Genomic DNA, 18,466 nt, shown 5'->3' on the forward strand with positions numbered 1-18,466 from the left:
GGGTTTGATATTTCAGTTTAACAACCGAGTTAATTGAGTTTGATAGGGGGCCTTTATCTCCCATCTCCTGTGCTACCAACCTTTTGTTGGTTGATTCAATTTGATTAATTTGTAGTCTAGCAGTGTCGGTTCAGAAGTTGGCCATCACTCATTTGACTGTACAATGCTAATTAATTAAATAAGCAATTATCAGACACAGTGTAACAATGCTTATTAACCACTCATTCTCTAGCAGAAAAGGATTTCTATTAACAGGAAACTAAAAACAAGATGTTTGATTGAGTGGATTAAAGATTTATTTAACAGCATGATAAGAAAATTCAATTATAAAACGTAATTATGGTATGACGAGAGTTTTTTTGGACCATGCTATCAAAGGAACCATAATTCATTTGTTTGGACATTAAAAGAGATTTTGAATTGGAAAGTCATCTAAAATATAAGCTCCCAACGAAAACCCTAAAAGTAACACAAGACCCAAATTTTATTGTTAACAAAAAAGAAAAAAAAAAAACACAGTGCTTGATTAGTATGCGAGAAAGGTAATGATTTTGAAGGGTAAAAATTGAGCAGGTCGATTACAGCGGCAATAGAGTTCACTTTTCGATAATAAAAACTGAGGGAGTAGCATCATGTGAAGTGAAGCCTTAATTTTGGAGCTAATTTACCCATATTACATGATTGCTTCACACGCTCTCCTCTGCTGGTTCATCAAATCTTCACTTTTAGGACCGCTGCTCCTTCCATTCTCCATTGCAATTTGCAGAGGCCAGGCACCGGTGTTAAAGTAGGTTATCTAATAGTTAATAAATATTTAATTTTTTATAATTTTATATTTAAATTAAATTTTTTTATTTATTATCAACTTTGATATTTATTATGATATTAGAATTAAAAATCTTTTCGATATCTTTTTTAAATTTGTTATATAAAAAACTTTTTCAATAAAAATTTATTAAAATAAATTATCTCTCGTTTAATAAATATTTAATTTTTTATACTCATAAAATTTGATCGGCCAAACCACGTACGTCCTTTTTTATTACATAACGTACAACATTGCTGGCTCGTAATTTTTTCATGTCCTTTTTAATGATACGTGTTGTTTGATCCATTTCACTTTTTATTTCACTAATTCCTTAACTCATAATTATTTAATTTATTTAAAAGAATATTATGCATTTGAGTTTTATCAAATTTTTAATTTTCAAAAATCTTGTTAATATATATCATTTAAATTAATATTCATTTGAAAGTATTGTATTAATTATGAGATAAAATGAAAAATAATGTAAAATTGCTTTATAAAGCAAGTATTCTAATTATTTGTCGATATCATATAACTTATTTATAATATCATATATAGCTTTCTTCTTGAAAAACAAAAATTTCAAAAGCTCATTACCGTTATATGATTTCTATATTTTGTTTGTGTAATTTTTTTTTAAGAAAAAATTTAAAATAAATAAATTATTTAATCTTTTATATTAAAATAAAATATGTCGTACCTAATAACTTAAAACAGATAACTATAAATCGTATATTTGAAATGATCCAACAAGTGATTATCGGTAAGATTTGAATCCAAAACCTCTTCATCGGATAGAACAAGCTTTATTTAGTTAAACCAATCACTTGTTTGTGTGATTAGTGATTTAATTTGATATCCCTTTTATTTTTTTATTTTTTTATACTTTAAGTTATGATAAGATATATCGTATCTTATAATTTAAGATAGATAACTGTAAATTATATATTTGAGATAATCTCAATAAATAACAATTAATAAGATTCAAATCTAAAATTAGTTATTTGTGTGATTGATGATCTAATTTAATATCCCTTCTATTTTTTTTATTCTTTTAGTGTGTATTACTATAATTGTAGTACGGTCTTTTTTTTTTTTCTAAATGTCTTACGTAATCTAGTTTTTTGTTTTTTGGACGTCTTATGTAAGTTAGTGACTTGATATAGAAAATTTACTGATGAAAAAGATTTTTCAACGTCCAGAACCAAAATATCTGCCAAAGGGAAAAACATTAAAAACTATATTTCTTTCCCCTAACAATATGTGATAATGGATTGTCATGGAAATTTGTTCCGATAAAAAGTAAAGTGGGCAGTACTGTTTTTTTTTTTTCCTTTTGTGTTAGAAAATGGAAACTATAAATGCTCTGCGTGAAAGATTCATAGAGTAGTCGGTGCATGGAAATGCAAGCTTTAAAAGATTGAAAAAAAAAAGAAAAAAGAAAACAACAATTAAAAATGATCTCATTTAATGATTTTAAATGTCATTAAACACGATACGATTACAACATATAAAAATAATAATTTTAAAATTTTAAAAAAAATTTATAAATTTAACAAAATCAAATAATATATTTTATATTTAAAATATTAATATAAATATAAAATAATTATTTTAACAATATTTAAAATAATAAAATATAATATAAATATAAAAATTGTCATATATAAATACACAAATAAATTAGCATAATTAATGGTCTTAAATTAATTAGTGCTTCTATTTTTTTTAAAAATATAAATTAAATCTTAAGCAAGCATGGCCAGATTGGATTATTCTTGACAATCCCATTGCCACCTTGAGTAGAGTAAAAAACAAACAAATATAAAAGCTACCAAAAAGAGGCCATAACCTGCATAAAACGCCACCGTTTCACCTGCTTCACCTTAAGGAACGACTCTTCTTCTTCTTCACCTTAAATTAAAAGGCCTGGACGAACCTCGGACATCATTGGGGACTCGCCCAATGCCACCGCCACCCGCAGCGCCGGCTGCTCCACCGCGGCAGCAAAAGGAGTAAAAACGAAGAAATGGCGCAATCTTTTAAACTCAAAATTAACACTCTCCTAAACAAGCTTGGAGACAGAGACACCTACTCTCTTGCCGCTGCGGAGCTCGACTCCGTTTCTAGAAACCTCGATGCCACGTCACTTCCGACTTTTCTTTCCTGTATTCTCTCCGTCGATTCCTCCGATAAAAGTGGAGTCCGGAAGCAATGCGTGAAGCTCATTTCTGTTTTAGCCGTTACTTATCCAAATTCTCTCCCTCATTTCCTCCCTAAAATCCTCTCTAGCCTCCTGCGTCGTCTCCGCGACCCCGACTCCGCCGTCCGCTCCGCCTGCGTCAACGCCGTCTCCGCCCTCTCCGCTAACCTCACGAAGTGCAACTTCTCGTCTTCGTTTTTGAAGCCTTTGAGCGATGCGCTTTTTACGGAGCAAGAACCGAACACACAGATTGGGGCGGCATTGTGTTTGGCGGCGGCGATCGATGGGTCACCCGACCCTGATCCGGTTAGGCTGGGAAGGTTGTTGACGAAGCTGGAGAAACTCGTGAAGTGCGATGGCTGCAAGGCGAAGGCGGCAGTTTTGGTGGTGATCGGGAGTGTGATCGGGTCAGGTGGTGCGTCGAATTTGGGTCAAGGGATGATGAAAGGATTGGTTGGGTGTTTGATTGGATACTTGAGTAGCGAGAATTGGGCAGCGAGGAAGGGGGCGGCAGAGGCGCTTGGTAGGTTAGCGGTGGTAGAGAGGGATTCATTGGCTGAGTTTAAAACTGGTTGCATGAAAGTTTTTGAGGCTAGAAGATTTGATAAGGTTTTTTGCATTTTAACATATAATTCTAGCTTTTAGCTTAATTTTTATTCAAATTTTTGTAAGATCTTTTATATATTGGTTTACATTAGTTTTTATTCATTGTTCTTAATGTTAATGCCATTTTTTAACGTGGATCATATAGGTAAAGGCCGCTAGGGAGGTTATGAATCAGATGTTGGAGGCGTGGAAGCAGGTTCCCGATGTTTCAGAAGATGCGTCGCCACCGCCTCGATCGCAGGCTTCTTCTAGAGGTATGTGATGATCTGCTTGTGTTTGATGGGAGGTAGATCTCTTGTCTAATGTGTTCTAGTTAATCTGGTAGATTGATGTGTCTTCTAGAATATCGAAATTAGGAATGTTGCATAGAATCAATGCATCTTTATTGTGAGCTGGTTATTTGGTAATTGTCTATTTGTAAGTCGCCCCGATTGACATGATCCCTTTCTTGTGAAATAATTTTGCCATTTTTGCCAACATGAAACGGATTTTTTACTCATATACTCGATTTGGTTTTGTTCTCATAACAGAGGATGCAAGTGATGGACACTATCCGCCTGGGTCTAAAATTTCTTCCAATGCGGATGTTGCAGTTAAGAAACGTGCTTTGACTTCAAGGTCAACGCCACCCTATAGTTCCTCTGCGACGACAGCTAGGAAGAGAAGTCCTTTAAAGGCAACCATTCAGAAAGTGAATGGCAAAAAGCCCCAAAACTGGAGAGTTGAGATCGCTGCTCCTCATGCTGCTACAGTGACAGGGGTTAGTGAGGATAGTCTTAAGGAGAGTAGTGAGAATGTATTACAAAGGGGGGATAATGAGAATGTGAAATCTTCAAAGTCTGAAATAAAGCGTTCCCTTTTCATTAATAAGAATTCCGATGACAAGACACACAAAATTGGTGGTTCGAAGTCTCGTGTTGCTCCTTGTCACGAGGAAATCCCAGAATCCACTATTGTGGTTAGTAATGCCTCTGAGAATCTCCATGCAAACCACAAAAACTGCGAGGATTTATCTTTGATCCGCACCCAACTGGTTCAGATAGAAAAGCAGCAATCTAGCCTACTAGATCTCCTGCAGGTTTGTTTCCAATGCTTGACAAATAAATATCCTCTCAATTACCATCTAGTAATTTGACTATTCTAGTGATATATCTCTGAAGATGCTTTTTTCAATAACATAAGGTGCTTAGGCATTGCATTATTCACATAATTTTTAACTTATAGGGCAAATCAATTAAACTACTGAATTTTGACCGATCTAGTGAGTACCTGACTAATGACATCATTGATTAGGCTGAAATCGACCATTATTTATATTTTCTAGAATTCTAGTTTCAGCCAATGTCTTTGAAGTTGAAAGAAAGATGGTATTTCTACACATTATTACCAACTCCTTGTGACTTCCATTTTTTAAACTTACTGTTAATTTCGGAATTGATAGAGGCATTGGACTATAGTATTTGATGATAATAAAAAAAAATTAACTCCCATCCGTAATTTATGTCATTGAATGAGTAAAAGTTTGAAAATATATATGATTGATCTCAGCGGATAGTAGGATTGTTTGTGTGATAATAAAAAAAATTTAACTCCCATCCGTAATTTATGTCATTGAATGAGTAAAAGCTTGAAAATATATACGATTGATCTCAGCGGATGGTAGGATTGTTTGTGTGACTATACAATAAAATTCCAATTACTGGGCAAGCCTCTGTTGTATGTATTCATACAAATAGGCAAAGAATAACCATAAATTATTTCATTTTTATATATTTGAAGCCTGGACGAGGTGTAAATGCTCCAGCAATTTCTACTACATCTACTTTGATTGTACTTATTATCACACCAATGCTTCATATCTCCTGTTTTCTTATTTCTTTCTTCTTTTGTCTAGAGATTCATTTGTAGCTCACAGACTGGGATGAATTCATTGGAGACACGTGTGCACGGTCTAGAACTTGCTTTGGATGAGATCTCGTATGACTTGGCTGTATCAACTGGAAGGATGTCTTATTCTGGCAGGACCACTTGTTGCCTACTACCTGCTGCAGGTTTTTTGAGCTCCGTGTTCTGGAGGAAAACAGATGGTGGCCGATACAAAAACTCTAGGTTTTCTATGTCCAGTGGCACCCCGACAGTGGCTGCTACACGTTATAGCGCTGATAGAAATTGCAATGCTGAAACATTTAAGTTGGAGAACCATAGGTTACGACTTCAAGGTGGTGGTGGATTTATTAGGAATCCATTAGCAGAAATTCATAGTGATTCAAGGCATTTCTCTGAGATAGCACATCAGTGAAGCAGCAGGTATTTAACATTAGGTTTTACTTTTAGTCTTGTAATCCCACTTTGATTTGGCAGAACCTGCTTGAATGTCGATATTTCCTCTAAGACAGATAAGCATTTACGCCAGGACAGACTCCTATCACATGCCTTTATTTCGTTGGGCAATATAATTTTTATTTCCTTCTCTAACAGTAAATGGAAACAGCAAGGTTCCTGATCCGGTTATTGTGGGTGGATTAGGTCCTAACCCTGCCTTCAGTAGAACATCCATTTAATATCTTCCTTGAAATTCATGCTTTCAGTTACAGGAGCAACCTCTCTTATTTATTTTGCCATCCAATTATCAAACTTGTATTCTTATGTCCTTACATCTGTCATGCATCTCAGGCGTCATACCTGTCGCTGTTTATTTCTCAATCATAGGGCATGAGATATGCATTTTTCTTTCTGGACATTTGTTGTTACGGTTCTGTTTCCCCTTTTAGCAGGATTCTGATTTGCATTCGAACTGATTCCTTGTGGGTTTGCTGCATGATTGGGACTTGGGAGTTATGGAAATGCATGGTTTCACTCAATTTCTGGTCGGTGGTGTAGAAAACCTTAAATGATAAGGGAGACAACAAAGATGATGATCCACTTATATCTGGTCCGTTATGAAGTAGCCTATAGAAAATTGCTTGCCGGATTTGTTATGCAGTTCATTTTGAACTCATCTCAGACAGTCTACCGTCTTGCGTCTTCTGGAGAGACCAAGAGAAGCCGCATCATCTTAAAATTTCTCCATTTATAATTAATAGTTAAGTTTAACCCTTTTTTATCCCTTAAAAATTTTTCTAGTTATATTGAGGCATATGAAAATGGAGAAAGAATGGGTTACACCACCTAATTTCTCCAGCCTGGAGTAGAGTGTGAAAGTGTGTACAAATTTTTATTTCGTTCTTGCTTTATAGATCATTTGAAATGGCAATCTTTATTATTTTACATCCATGGTGAGCATCCTTATACATAAAAACTAGCAATTTAATCATGGTGGGGTCTAAACATGTTAATGCAAACAAGAAAAATGCTTATTGACCCAACGTATTGTCCCACATCGCATGAAGTTATTGGTATACTATTATTCATACCTAGAAAATGAATTTCTGCAGACTTGCTTTGTATAAAATAAACCAGTAATAACTTGTCACGTTCAGTATGAGTACAATGTTGGGTTATATGACTTCAGATGAAAAAGTTTTCTTTGTAATTTCTTTTGGCCAAGAGCTGTTTTTATTTTGTTCTTCTTGAAAGAAGGATATGTCAAAAGCCGTTCAAATACTTCTTCATTTTGGTATGAAGTCTCAGCAATTTGGAAGAGAAATGTCCTAAAAATGCTTTTAAGAAGCATAATGTGGGAGAAAAGAAAGAAACTGAGTTTCAAACTTCCAATAAAATTTCACCAAGGTTGATTGTGGGATACGGGAGTAGCAGTGAAAATGTGTCATATCTCAAAAACAGTGCAGAAACTACAAATGTTGCCGACAGTGGCAAAAGCAGTGAAGGGATTTAAAGGTTTGCCGACAATGAGGATGGACTATTACATGCCCCAATGGCAAAATGCAAGGTGCCAATTTTCTTGAATCAAATCGCTTTAAATTCACCATTATTCATTCCAGTGTCCGATAGTACCACAACCTTTTCAAGATGGCACGATATTATCTAGTATTACTTCTTAAAATGAAGTTGAAAAGTTACTCCACACCTTATACAACAAAAAATCAAACTCCTAGAGGCCTCACATCTTGGAATCTCAACTCAATACCCACATGTGAAACATTAAAAATGAGGTAAAGTTGGCAAGGGCATAACCTTTGACAAATTTAAGACCAGAGTTCACCTGCAGCAAGAAGATTCGTTAAGAGGATTGTTCAGTGGAGTCCTGCTTCTCAATTTTCTGCCAAAAGAAAGAGTCAAGTTAAAAGAGCTCGATTCATGTCAACATCATAGCAATACTTTGACAGAACATTTCGATCAGCTACAAGATTACCCCATAGCCACATACTCCATATCAGACAATATTGAAAATACAAGAAGCAAAGAAATGCTACAGCCTAACAGTTTGCACTCTCATTCATAAGCAAGTAATTTGCTAAAAACCAGTTCAGCAAGACCAGAAACTCAGCAACTAATAGGTATGTCAATATTCTCACCCAAACCCAACCGGGAATCCTGTTCCACACCAGGGATGGGGTTGAGGAACATAATCCCAGCCCTGCTCAACCTTGCTCCCGATAATTATACTATTTATTAAATATGTTTTTATCTATTAGTTCTATAATTATATATTTATAAAAGAAAAAACACCATTAAAAATTTCAAATACAATAATAAAATCAAAATAACTTGGTAAATTCAAAAAATAAATATATCCTAAATATGTTAGGAAAAAATGAAATATTTAAAAATTTATTTTCAATTTAAAAAAAAAAATTGATGGGAAGCAGGGATTTCCTGTTCCCATTAGATCCCTGCGAGGGCGGGGATGGGGAGAAAATTTCTCCCCAAGACAATATGGGGATGGGGACGGGGAGTGCACTCCCCTCCCCGTTGACATTCTTAGGAACTGATGACACACTCGTGTAAATTGTATGTGGCAAAATGCTAACTGAATTATGAGGCGCAATACCAGATGACTGAAAAGCATCAGATTAATCATTTATCATACATGGAAAAACTGTCTTTTGTTTCCTTATTCAATGTCCATCCCTTTTTTTTAAATCAACCATTTTTTAAGGTAAGCATTCTAGTTACTTCAGATAATGTGAAAAATCAACCTTCTTCCACAGAATAAAGGTGCCAGAAAGTGAAGTTGAAAATAAAAATCAAATTGAGATTGTAACAAATCCAAGAATATGCATAAATACACATGCAAACACACATACAGACGTGCATGAGAAAACTGTCATTTAGATGAATATAGCAAAGAAAATGTCAAATCCAAATTTGAAGGAACTCTCTTTGTGCACTGCTTCCAAGTGTTTCTACCAGCCATAGTTAACACTTGAAAAGATTTTTAATTTCTCACATTCATGGTTTACATTCGACCTCAGTATTCTTGTGAATCATCATATAGGAAGCAGTTGAAGTCGATTTAGACCTTAATAAAATCTTTTTGACGAGAGCACAGCTCATAGATCTTTCAGAAATGATTTCAGATGCAATAGCAGTTAGAAGAAAAAATGTTATGCTCTGAACCACATAGAGACATACTATTCATACTCCCAAAGGACTCAAAACACAGCATTATCTCATTCCAAGTGGATGCAGATGTGATATGGCATCAACCAACAAAAATTACTACTGCATTTCAGAGATATGTAAGTATAGAAAAGAAGAAACATAAAGCTACAATCAAAGACAAAAATTACTGTAAATAATGGGTTAATGTTACATTGCCCCATGAGTTTGCACCAATTCTGGAGTGAAGGATTGAGCATGAAAAAAGAAATGGGTCTTGCAGTGAATCATTCAAACAATTCCCAAGCATAAAAAGATGATAACTCAAAATAATATTTAAAACAAAAAAGTAGCAAAAAGGTTGAAAAAGGAAAGGGTATAGAGGAAGAAGAGAATACGGATTGAGAGTTGTGCCAGGCAAGGCCTCTGTAAACATTAACAGTGAAAGTGGCGGTTAGGTAAACGGTGGCCAACCCAAGACCAGCTACGAACCCTTTGAATGCCCAATCGCCCGCTTTGCTTCCCCATCCCATCTTTCTATCTCTCCCTGTTGGCGGCCGCTAACTCTGCCCCTTTCGCACCACAACAAATAGTATTAGTTGCCCCTTTCGTCTTTCCACTTTGGATTTGGATTAGAGGAAAGACCTTTGCGGTGTTTCGCCTGTTTTCACACCTTTTTTTTTTTGCCACAACACTTTCTTATATTAGGTAAGATTTCTTTTCTACTTTTAATTATCCCAAAAAACCTATATTTATCTTTCTTTATATACTCAAATTTTTTATTAAAAGATTCTCATTTTTTTTATTTTTTTATTTTAATTTGCTATACGAAATATGTATTATCATACTAATTTAGCTTGTAATATGTAAAAACTTCGTATAATTTCTCCATGTTGTACAAGTCTTAATAAAAATTAATTCCTAAGAAAAACATGAGTAATTAAGTACTAATTTCCTAAAAATTATTTCTTTAATTAATTAATTAATTAGTAATGAAGATGTTTTAATATTTTTTATAGGAAAATATTTGATTCTATCCAAAATGTTGAATTATTTTTTGCCATCAATATCGTACTCCTACTTTAAATAAAAGAAATTTTTTCTATCAATGAAAGAACTTAAAATCTCATCATTTTACATTATTTAATTTTAGAAAAACTATCATTTTCATTACTAGTGACAATTTCAGTCTTCATAAGTAAAATTAACAAAAAATAACTTTAGTGTAAAAAAATTAAAAAAAAAAAATGTAATAACCTCTTAATCTCATTTATGAAATTTAAAAAATTTATTACAGCATATGAAAAATAAATGTACGAATTTCTTAATCTTTGACCAAAGTCAAATCTACCTTCTTTTAAATAACCCAAAAAAAAAAAAAAGAACTTCAAATTTAGTTGGACGTAAAGCTTGAAAGTGTCAAATGACAATAAAACCATAGCTTGAAGCTTTTAAAGGGACAATAAAACTATCTCACCAGTAACCGTCCATTAGCTATTAGTTGGTAAAATTATTTTTAGAAATATGATAAAAATTCGAGTCAACAATTTTAAAACGATTCACATTTCATGACTGCAAAGAAGAAGCCATCAAATATGATGTCCTCCAACTTATGATATATGTTATGGGACAAGCCCACAACAAAGGGGATCACATTACCACTTCAAAAGCCTTGGGTTGATGATCATTGATCAACAACCAACTCTAGTTTTGCCTTCCAAAGGACAATGACAACCAAGGTTCCTGCAGTTCAAAACACTGTAAAATGTTGGAATAGCCAACTACCATGGAGAAGCAGCATTTCATCATTGGGTCTTGTATTTTTGTCTTTCCTGATTCTTTTGTATTTCATTGGCATAATGCATGTTTTGTCGGTCAGATGGCAGTTCAGCAAACATGTTCCAGAACCAAGCATCGGGCTGTTGGGCATCCACCCTCCTTTTAAGGGTATCAAGACAAAGAGTAGTGACCAAAAATTGCAAGTTTAATCATTTTACTAAAGCTAATTCAACACAGTTAGATCTTGATAATAATGACACCAAAACAGCACTAAAGACATATAACAATGTCATTAATCGATATAACTATTTGATTAATCGGAGACCTATAGCTCTTCATTGTTCACCCATCTATCTTCTTATGAGCATTCTTTCATAAAAACACTGGCTTAACATCTCTATACCCACAGAGGGAATGGACCAATTTGCTGCTTCTGTTTGGCATCCCCGTATGAATGCACAAAACAGCCACATCTACTACCGCCACTTCTTTTCTGATAATGATATGAGCTGCAAAAGAAGAAATGGCAGACGAATCAATATGTGTAGCTATCATTAATAGATATCAAATGATTAAATGCGGGCAGAATGCTGCTTGAGAAGGATTATATATGTGCATGCATGTGCGCAAAATCTAAAGATAGAGGTAATCAAAATGGGGAGTAAAAGTGACACCTAGACTTTGGAACCAGGTTAAGAGAGAGAGAGAGAGAGAGAGAGAAGATGAAATCCACTGGATGGAATATCTTGTATTTAACATACTGATCATATAGAAATATCAAGAAACATACAGAATTGTTTCTGGAAACTCCGAAGAAGGCCAAAACAAAAACTGAGACTAATCTAAGAGAAGAATGAAGAACTTAAAATCTCATGTTTGGCCTCACCTAAAATAGGTGCAAGTAAACCTCCTGATGATAATAGATTAATGTCTATGAGAAAGACAAGTTTAATACAAAAAATATTGTCTAAATGCAAACAAGTCTGCATCAACAGACGCAAATATCCAAAGATCCTCAAATGAAAGCCCCAAATTGGCCTACCTGTTGTCAAAGTCTAAAAACCCAACCATCATGTCAATCTCTAAACAATAGCAAATTACTGATACCGTCAAATTCAAGCCATCAACTACACAAAAAGAAAAACACATGGAAAGCCTGATGCAACGGTAACCAAACCGTAGAATCAGGCGATAACATGTTCCAACATAAACTAGCAACTCTTTCTTTTGCTCACCTGGGTTTAATAAATCTTGTTCAAAGAGTCCAGTTTAAAAATGAAGAGGAAACCACCACTTTAACAAGATTAGATGTTCATGCTTTATTGTTACAACCGATTGCCTTATTAACTTTTGATAAGAGGGCATGAAATCCCAAGAGCTTAATACTAAACTGAATCTGAAATTTTCATTTCAGTCTATGAAAGGGCTGTTGTTACTTGCAAGTGGCTTCATTTGAGGGAGAAAAAAAGACGATTGTTAATTTTCACTTTCAACTTAGTTTTATGATAATGAGGTATAAGACAAGAATATAACAGAATGGCAATGACCAGCCAAACCTATATGGTCCCCAATGGATTTTGGAGGGGAGTAGAAGAGTGCAAATATAGATGTGCAAGCAGTAAAGTAGTCTCCTCTGACATGAGAAAAGTAAGAAACCAAATGTAAGGATTCAATGAATAGGGAAGAAAAGAATGCACTTAATGATAGATAAAAGAAAATTGGGAAACTTTTAATTTGACGAGAAAAACCAAGAGGATCTCAGAGAAAATCAAAACCAAAAGTCAATTTATAAGTTACAGCAGGAATCAACCGTGTCAGGAGGATGGCTTCCATGTTCCACCAATTAAAGGACCTTATTGTCTGAATAAATCAATATATAGCACATGATTTAATAAGAGCGTACTAAGTCCTTTAATTTGTCAAGAATGCATCACAAACATGACAATACAGTATGCTGCAAGGGCAATGGATAAACAGCATTCTTCAGAAAATTGAGGAGAACTCAGCTCACCTTAGACTAGGGTCCAAGCCCATGAAATCAAATCTAAGAAAACATGACAAAGATTTGGCTTAGAGGTTGATCCAGCTGAGACCTGGGTCCAAGCCCATGAAATCAATTTTATAAAACATGACAGATTTGACTTAATGTTTGATCCCATTATCAAAATCCTTGTGGTCCCATTGCCAACAAACAAAATTTGGGAAGATTGTTAGCATGACTAGTAACTAAAATATGAATAAAAGAAAAGAAAATAAATTAGAGATTAGGTAAAAATATGATTTTCAAAATATTTGGTAAACAAATGATTTTTTTCCATAACACAAATAACACCTTGCACCTGTCATAATATTTCCAGAGATTGCATGAACCGTTATAACATCTTGGACTTTAATCAAATAGTAATAAAAAAATCACCATAGCAAATTTCAAAAAGTGTAGAATGTCCCAAGCTATGCCCTCATTCTCATTCAAAGGAACAAGCTGCAGCTCTCTTGCAAAAGCACAAACAAGTTTGTTACTAAATCTATGCTGTCACACTTTTGCCTGCAGAAAGCTGAACAACATTTTCATTTAGACTATGGAGTTGAGAAGAATGAAACCAACAACTTAACTAGAGGACAAAACATAGGTGACTAGCATGATCTGTATAACCAGAATATCTATGAGATTAAGAGGAACTTTTAGATCACAGGAAAACTATCGAAGGCAACAAAGTTAAGTAGAGTCGGTAAAAAACGAGGATAACAATCACAGTTAAGATATTAAGATCAAGGAATTATTGGCAGGGTATTTCTTTCATAGTATATCTTTGAATTCAGATAAAATTCATAAGTAAATATGTCATTTTTGTGAAGTTGAAAATGGCAACAGTAAAAGTTTGAGAACATCACATCAAGTTACCTCAAAGCCTACAATCAATTAAATAAAATTTATGCCCTAAATATGATGATACTTCCCCAATCAAATAAGGTCAAACATAAAATATCAGAATCTAAGTTTCTCAAGAGCTAATCATTGCTTGATATGACATCTTAATCTAGAGATATACAAAAGCACATAGACACATGAACTAAGAGATGCCTACACCAGTCCATGCACAAATATAATGCGTATAAAGCACTTATGCTAATTGATAACTAACCTGACGAGCAACTTGTGCTACTCGCCGACTGTCTCGAGATGATTCAGTTGTCAATGTGGACTTTTCTGAATCTAGAGAACCATTTTGTTTCTCCTCTGTCTTCCTTTGTGAAATCCCATCATCAAGTGAGCAATCTCTGTCAGGGCTGCTCAATGAATCCTTCTTCCGCTTTCTTTGGAATGTGTACATAAGAAACTTATTATTTACCGGTTGAGTACAAGACCCTTCAGTTATTTCAGACACTTTAACCTCCGAGTTTACTGCAGACACATCAACTATCTCAAGATCCGTTTTGCAAGATGGAACCCCTGAATTTTCAGTAGATCCACTTTCCTGCCTTGTCAACACTTTTTTCTCTGTCATCAATTTATCATTGTTTTTGTCATTTTGGAGATCACAAGCTTTCCCAAACTCCATATCATCTTTGTCAACTTCTTCATATCCTGATTCAATAATGACTTTAGCTGCATCTGAAGGTAAACTAGGGATAGGAGAATGAGGACCCTTCTGAGCATCATGTATGATGATCCTAGAATCTTCCCCAAATTGAGCATTATCATGAGCAACATGTGAAAAACTTTCAGGACACAATAGATAAGATTCTTGACACGTTGCTACAACCTGAACTGGTATATTCTTAGATAAGGGAGCTTTATTTTTCTTAGATCTAGCAGCTCTTTTCCTTTTCCTGCAAAAAGTACTAACAGGAAGAACTTGGATAATGTTGCAAACATCACTTTGCAACATTTCGCACTCATTTGTTTTTTCCTCGGGTCTGCACATATCAGCTCTCGAGGAAAGTTTTGTGTGCATATCCTTACCTTCTTCACTTTCTCTAGTATTTTCATTCTTTGCTTCATCTACTTGCACAGAAAGAGATAAATTTTCATTCAGCAGACACCTTTCAAGTGCACGAATCCTCTGAGTGCATCCATTTCTATACAGGTCAGGCTCTTTTCGTCTCATCGCTATGGAGGCAAAATCTGGGTTACAAACATAGCAATCATCTTTACAAGAACACTTATTATCCACATTTGTTCCACTCAGAACTGAACTCTTGATGTCAGAAACTGTCACAAAATTAGTTTGTGCATCAGGTAAAGAAGATTTGACAGACCAAAATTTGTTGTTTGTATTTTCCTGTGACATCTCTACAGAAGCAGCAACATCATCTTTTGATTTTTGTTCGCCCAAACTATGCACTGGGTCTTTTGACAGCTTCTCCAACTCATCCTGTGCTTCTCTCAACTCTGCTCTAAGATCTCTAACTATATCCTCAGCCTCCCCCAGTTGTGCTTCAAGCTCTTCAATTCTTTTCTGTTGATTCAAGGACATCATCTCCGCTTCACTAACCTACAATTGTAGCACAGACAGCAAATTCTTGTTATTCAACATTGGCTTCATTGTTTTTTCCAGACATAATCATGTTATATACATATTAGATACCTTGAATGGGCATAAATATGAGGGTATAACCCTTCAAATATAAGGAAAATTTATGAAAATTTGAGCTTATCTATGTCAGACATGTCCCACAGTCATAGCCGCATTTGAGTGATGAAGCACAAGATATGTAACAAAACAGTCTCCAATCCAAGATATGAAACATACAATCCAGAAAAGCTGCTTGAATCTACTTGACCAAATCGGCCATTTGCACCCTACTTTAACAAGGTCACCATGACAAGCTTTTGGGCAATTCTTATACACATAAACCAGTGAACTTGTATCTATGAATACATTTTTCTCGCCATGGGGTTAAAGAGAAAACTAAATGGTTTAACCTCCATTGATGCATAACCTCCCATCAAAGCAACCCATTGCAGACAAAGCAAATAAAACTATTAACAGAAAACAAATGCATAATAAAAAATGTAATTCCAATTCACAAGTTGCATTCCTTCAAGCTCCTTACACCTGTGCATAATGTTTGTAATGCTTGTTATTGAAGCAATCACAAAACAAAAAGAAGGAAATTTTCCTATCACAACAACATATTAAAAACAAACTACCTCTATGCAATCCACGTAGCAAATTGGCACTAAAAGCAACGGAATAATCAATCAAACATCAAAAACATTCATCACCAAACAAACAAATATTGAGAGGAAACCCACATTAGAAAACATTAAGGCAGTGAACAAAAGAAACTTACAACATCCACGCCGAAACATCGTCAGACACAAAATGAAACAAAAAGAAAAAAAAAAAAAAACAGAAACAAAGACAATCCTAAAAACCAACAGTTACCTTAGCATCCAACATCTGTTTCAACCTAAGCAACATACGCAACGCCTCATCTTTGGCCGCGAACAGCTCCTGCTGATACCGGAGAGCCTTCCTCTCCGATACCATTATCCTCGCCGCCGCCTCTTTAGCCGTGTTCAGAATTATTTCGGCATAAGCCTTCTTCAAAGCCGTCAATCTCTGTTAAAAAAAAAACCCAGAAAACATCAAAGAAAACCCACATCGAAAACACTCATGTTGAACCAATAAAAAATATCAAAATCAACTCTTTTTAACAAAAACCCAAAAACTAAAAAAAAATTTCAAAATTGACACAAAAAAAAAAAAAGAAAAAGAAAGAACCAAAAGTAGATTATATACAAGGGTAGTAGAGAAATTTTACCTCGGAATCTGCCATTGTCGTTACTAATGCATCGAACTGATGCTGTATCTTTCAGACCAAGTTGTGAAGAAGAAGAAAAAACAACAGAGTAAAACGGCAGGTTGGAGTAGTTTTTTGTTTCCCTTTCCTTTGTAGCAGCTGTCTGTTAGGAACTGAAAGTCTTTCTCGTTATTACCAAACTGCCCTCTGTTGTCCCTTTTATTTACCAACAAGCTGACAAAACGGTTGAACCGGTGAGGTTTTTAGTCTGATGTTTTTCTTTCTTCTTCTTTTCTTTTCTAAGTGGGGCCCACGAGAGTAATTCAATATGACCTGGACGGAGATATGACAACGTGGAGTTTCATACGTGGCTCGATGCATGCAGTGGTTTTGCGTTGGGAAGCGTGAACCAGGTGACAGTTTGGGCGGTAGGTGATCGGGGGCCTAGCGTGAGGTAGCGGGTAGATAAGTGAGGCTCCGGGTTTGGTGCGTGTGAAAAGTGAAAGCCGTTGGCAACTCCCGAACTTCGAGTTGGGACGCCGACTTGCGTGGGACGCTTAAGGAGTTAAGGTTGTCAACCTACGCACCGTTTTTGGCATCAAATTTGGACGAGGGATTATCGGAACTTGGAACTTTTTCTATATTTCTATTAGATTCCTTCCTCGTCTAAATTGTAGTATTTATTTTTTTATTTTTATTTAATGACAAAAGATTTTGAGATTTTTATTTAATATTATTTTGGAACCAACTAATAAAATAAGGAAGATATTCTCATGTTATAGCAACTAACAAAGTCTCTTATTAAGAAAAATATATAAAGCCAAATTTTTGCTAAGAAATATATTTAAAAAACCAAAAAATAAGCCTTAATAAAAATCTTATTTATATATATATTAATTTTTTTATTATGTTTGGTTTATTTTATATATATAATTTTTTTTATATAAATTTTTTGAAAGTTAAAGAACAATTTTATTACCCAATAATTTGCATTTATTTTGATCGAGAAAAATCATTATTTTATTGTAAGAGAAAGAAAAGTTATGTTTTTCTCTTTCTTTAAAATTGAGTTTTACTTTTTTTTTTTTGGTTAAATTTTTATTTTAAAAAAATTATTTTTTTTACTTTCCCATCAAATTTTTTGGGTCAAAAATGGTATGCAAAGTTTATATTGTCGTGAATTTTTTTTATGAATCAACAAATTTTTTCATATAAATTTGTTACAATTTATTAATTTAAGTACGATATTAATTCTTTTTAAATTTTAAGTATCAATTTAAATATTTTATTATTATTTAGATGTCATTTTGTCATTAACTCGTAATAAAATTAAATAAATTACCTCTTATGTTGAATTTAGATCATGATTTTTGTTCACTATGATTGCATAACTATACATTTCATTGTAATTAGAAAGTAAGTATAATTTTATCATGTATTTATGTATTTGGATATTGAATTCGATAGTAAAAATTGTATATACATATATATAATTTTTTTTTTCAATAATTATAATTCAATTTTATTTTTCAAATATAAATAGGCATCTCAAGGTTTGCTGGTTTATAAGATCATGAATTTTTTATAACTAAGATAAGAAGTGTAAATGTTGAATGTGTGTTATTTATTTATTTCCTTTGATTTATAATATTAAAAATGTCAAGGATAAATATAAAGATTCTGCTTAATAATAGGAATGATGAAAATAGAAAAAAGTTAAAATATTTTTTAATTTAATAATTGAAATCCATTACAACATCTATGGCAAGGTTATTAATCTCGTAATGGATAATTTTTTTTATTTTTTTAAATATGAT

General features: G+C 34.0%; 2 protein-coding genes across 4 annotated transcripts; one reads left to right on the plus strand and one right to left on the minus strand.

Annotated features, from left to right (window-relative positions):
• The first annotated feature begins 2,686 nt into the window (after positions 1–2,686).
• On the plus strand, positions 2,687–6,890 carry LOC111291118 (TORTIFOLIA1-like protein 3). 2 transcript variants are annotated; one of them, XM_089768340.1, is made up of 5 exons: positions 2,687–3,620; positions 3,763–3,871; positions 4,148–4,695; positions 5,512–5,924; positions 6,392–6,890. In XM_089768340.1, exons 1-4 carry the CDS (start codon positions 2,838–2,840, stop codon positions 5,914–5,916), a joined length of 1,845 nt encoding a protein of 614 aa, XP_089624466.1. In that variant the 5' UTR covers positions 2,687–2,837; the 3' UTR covers positions 5,917–5,924; positions 6,392–6,890. The 2 variants fall into 2 exon arrangements, with proteins under 2 accessions (XP_089624466.1, XP_089624467.1); XM_089768341.1 differs by having other exon boundaries at positions 6,389–6,527.
• A 4,195-nt stretch (positions 6,891–11,085) lies between these two features.
• Positions 11,086–16,840, minus strand: LOC111290910 (uncharacterized). 2 transcript variants are annotated; one of them, XM_022882427.2, is made up of 4 exons: positions 16,671–16,840; positions 16,292–16,468; positions 14,042–15,394; positions 11,086–11,407 (listed from the first exon to the last, which is right to left on the minus strand). In XM_022882427.2, the coding sequence occupies exons 1-4, from the start codon at positions 16,683–16,685 to the stop codon at positions 11,375–11,377; spliced, it is 1,578 nt and encodes a 525-aa protein (XP_022738162.2). In that variant the 5' UTR covers positions 16,686–16,840; the 3' UTR covers positions 11,086–11,374. The 2 variants fall into 2 exon arrangements, with proteins under 2 accessions (XP_022738162.2, XP_089624468.1); XM_089768342.1 differs by having other exon boundaries at positions 11,086–13,453; positions 16,671–16,826.
• Positions 16,841–18,466: the final 1,626 nt, after the last annotated feature.

Source organism: Durio zibethinus, chromosome 11 (genome assembly GCF_047325235.1).
Source record: "Durio zibethinus cultivar Kanyao isolate XHJ-2024 chromosome 11, ASM4732523v1, whole genome shotgun sequence".
In the NCBI taxonomy this organism is placed as follows: Eukaryota; Viridiplantae; Streptophyta; class Magnoliopsida; order Malvales; family Malvaceae; genus Durio; species Durio zibethinus.

What these genes read in the sequence shown, in the direction of transcription:
- LOC111290910 (XM_022882427.2), bottom strand. An exon ending in AACAGATGTTGGATGCTAAG is followed by an intron (nt 15,395 to 16,291) that starts GTAACTGTTGGT and finishes CTACAATTGTAG; the next exon opens with GTTAGTGAAGCGGAGATGAT. An exon ending in TAGCACAAGTTGCTCGTCAG is followed by an intron (nt 11,408 to 14,041) that starts GTTAGTTATCAA and finishes CTTCTTTTGCAG; the next exon opens with CTCATATCATTATCAGAAAA.
- LOC111291118 (XM_089768340.1), top strand. Translation starts at nt 2,838, where the DNA reads ATGGCGCAATCTTTTAAACTCAAAATTAACACTCTCCTAAACAAGCTT. An exon ending in AGGCTAGAAGATTTGATAAG is followed by an intron (nt 3,621 to 3,762) that starts GTTTTTTGCATT and finishes TGGATCATATAG; the next exon opens with GTAAAGGCCGCTAGGGAGGT. An exon ending in ATCGCAGGCTTCTTCTAGAG is followed by an intron (nt 3,872 to 4,147) that starts GTATGTGATGAT and finishes TTCTCATAACAG; the next exon opens with AGGATGCAAGTGATGGACAC.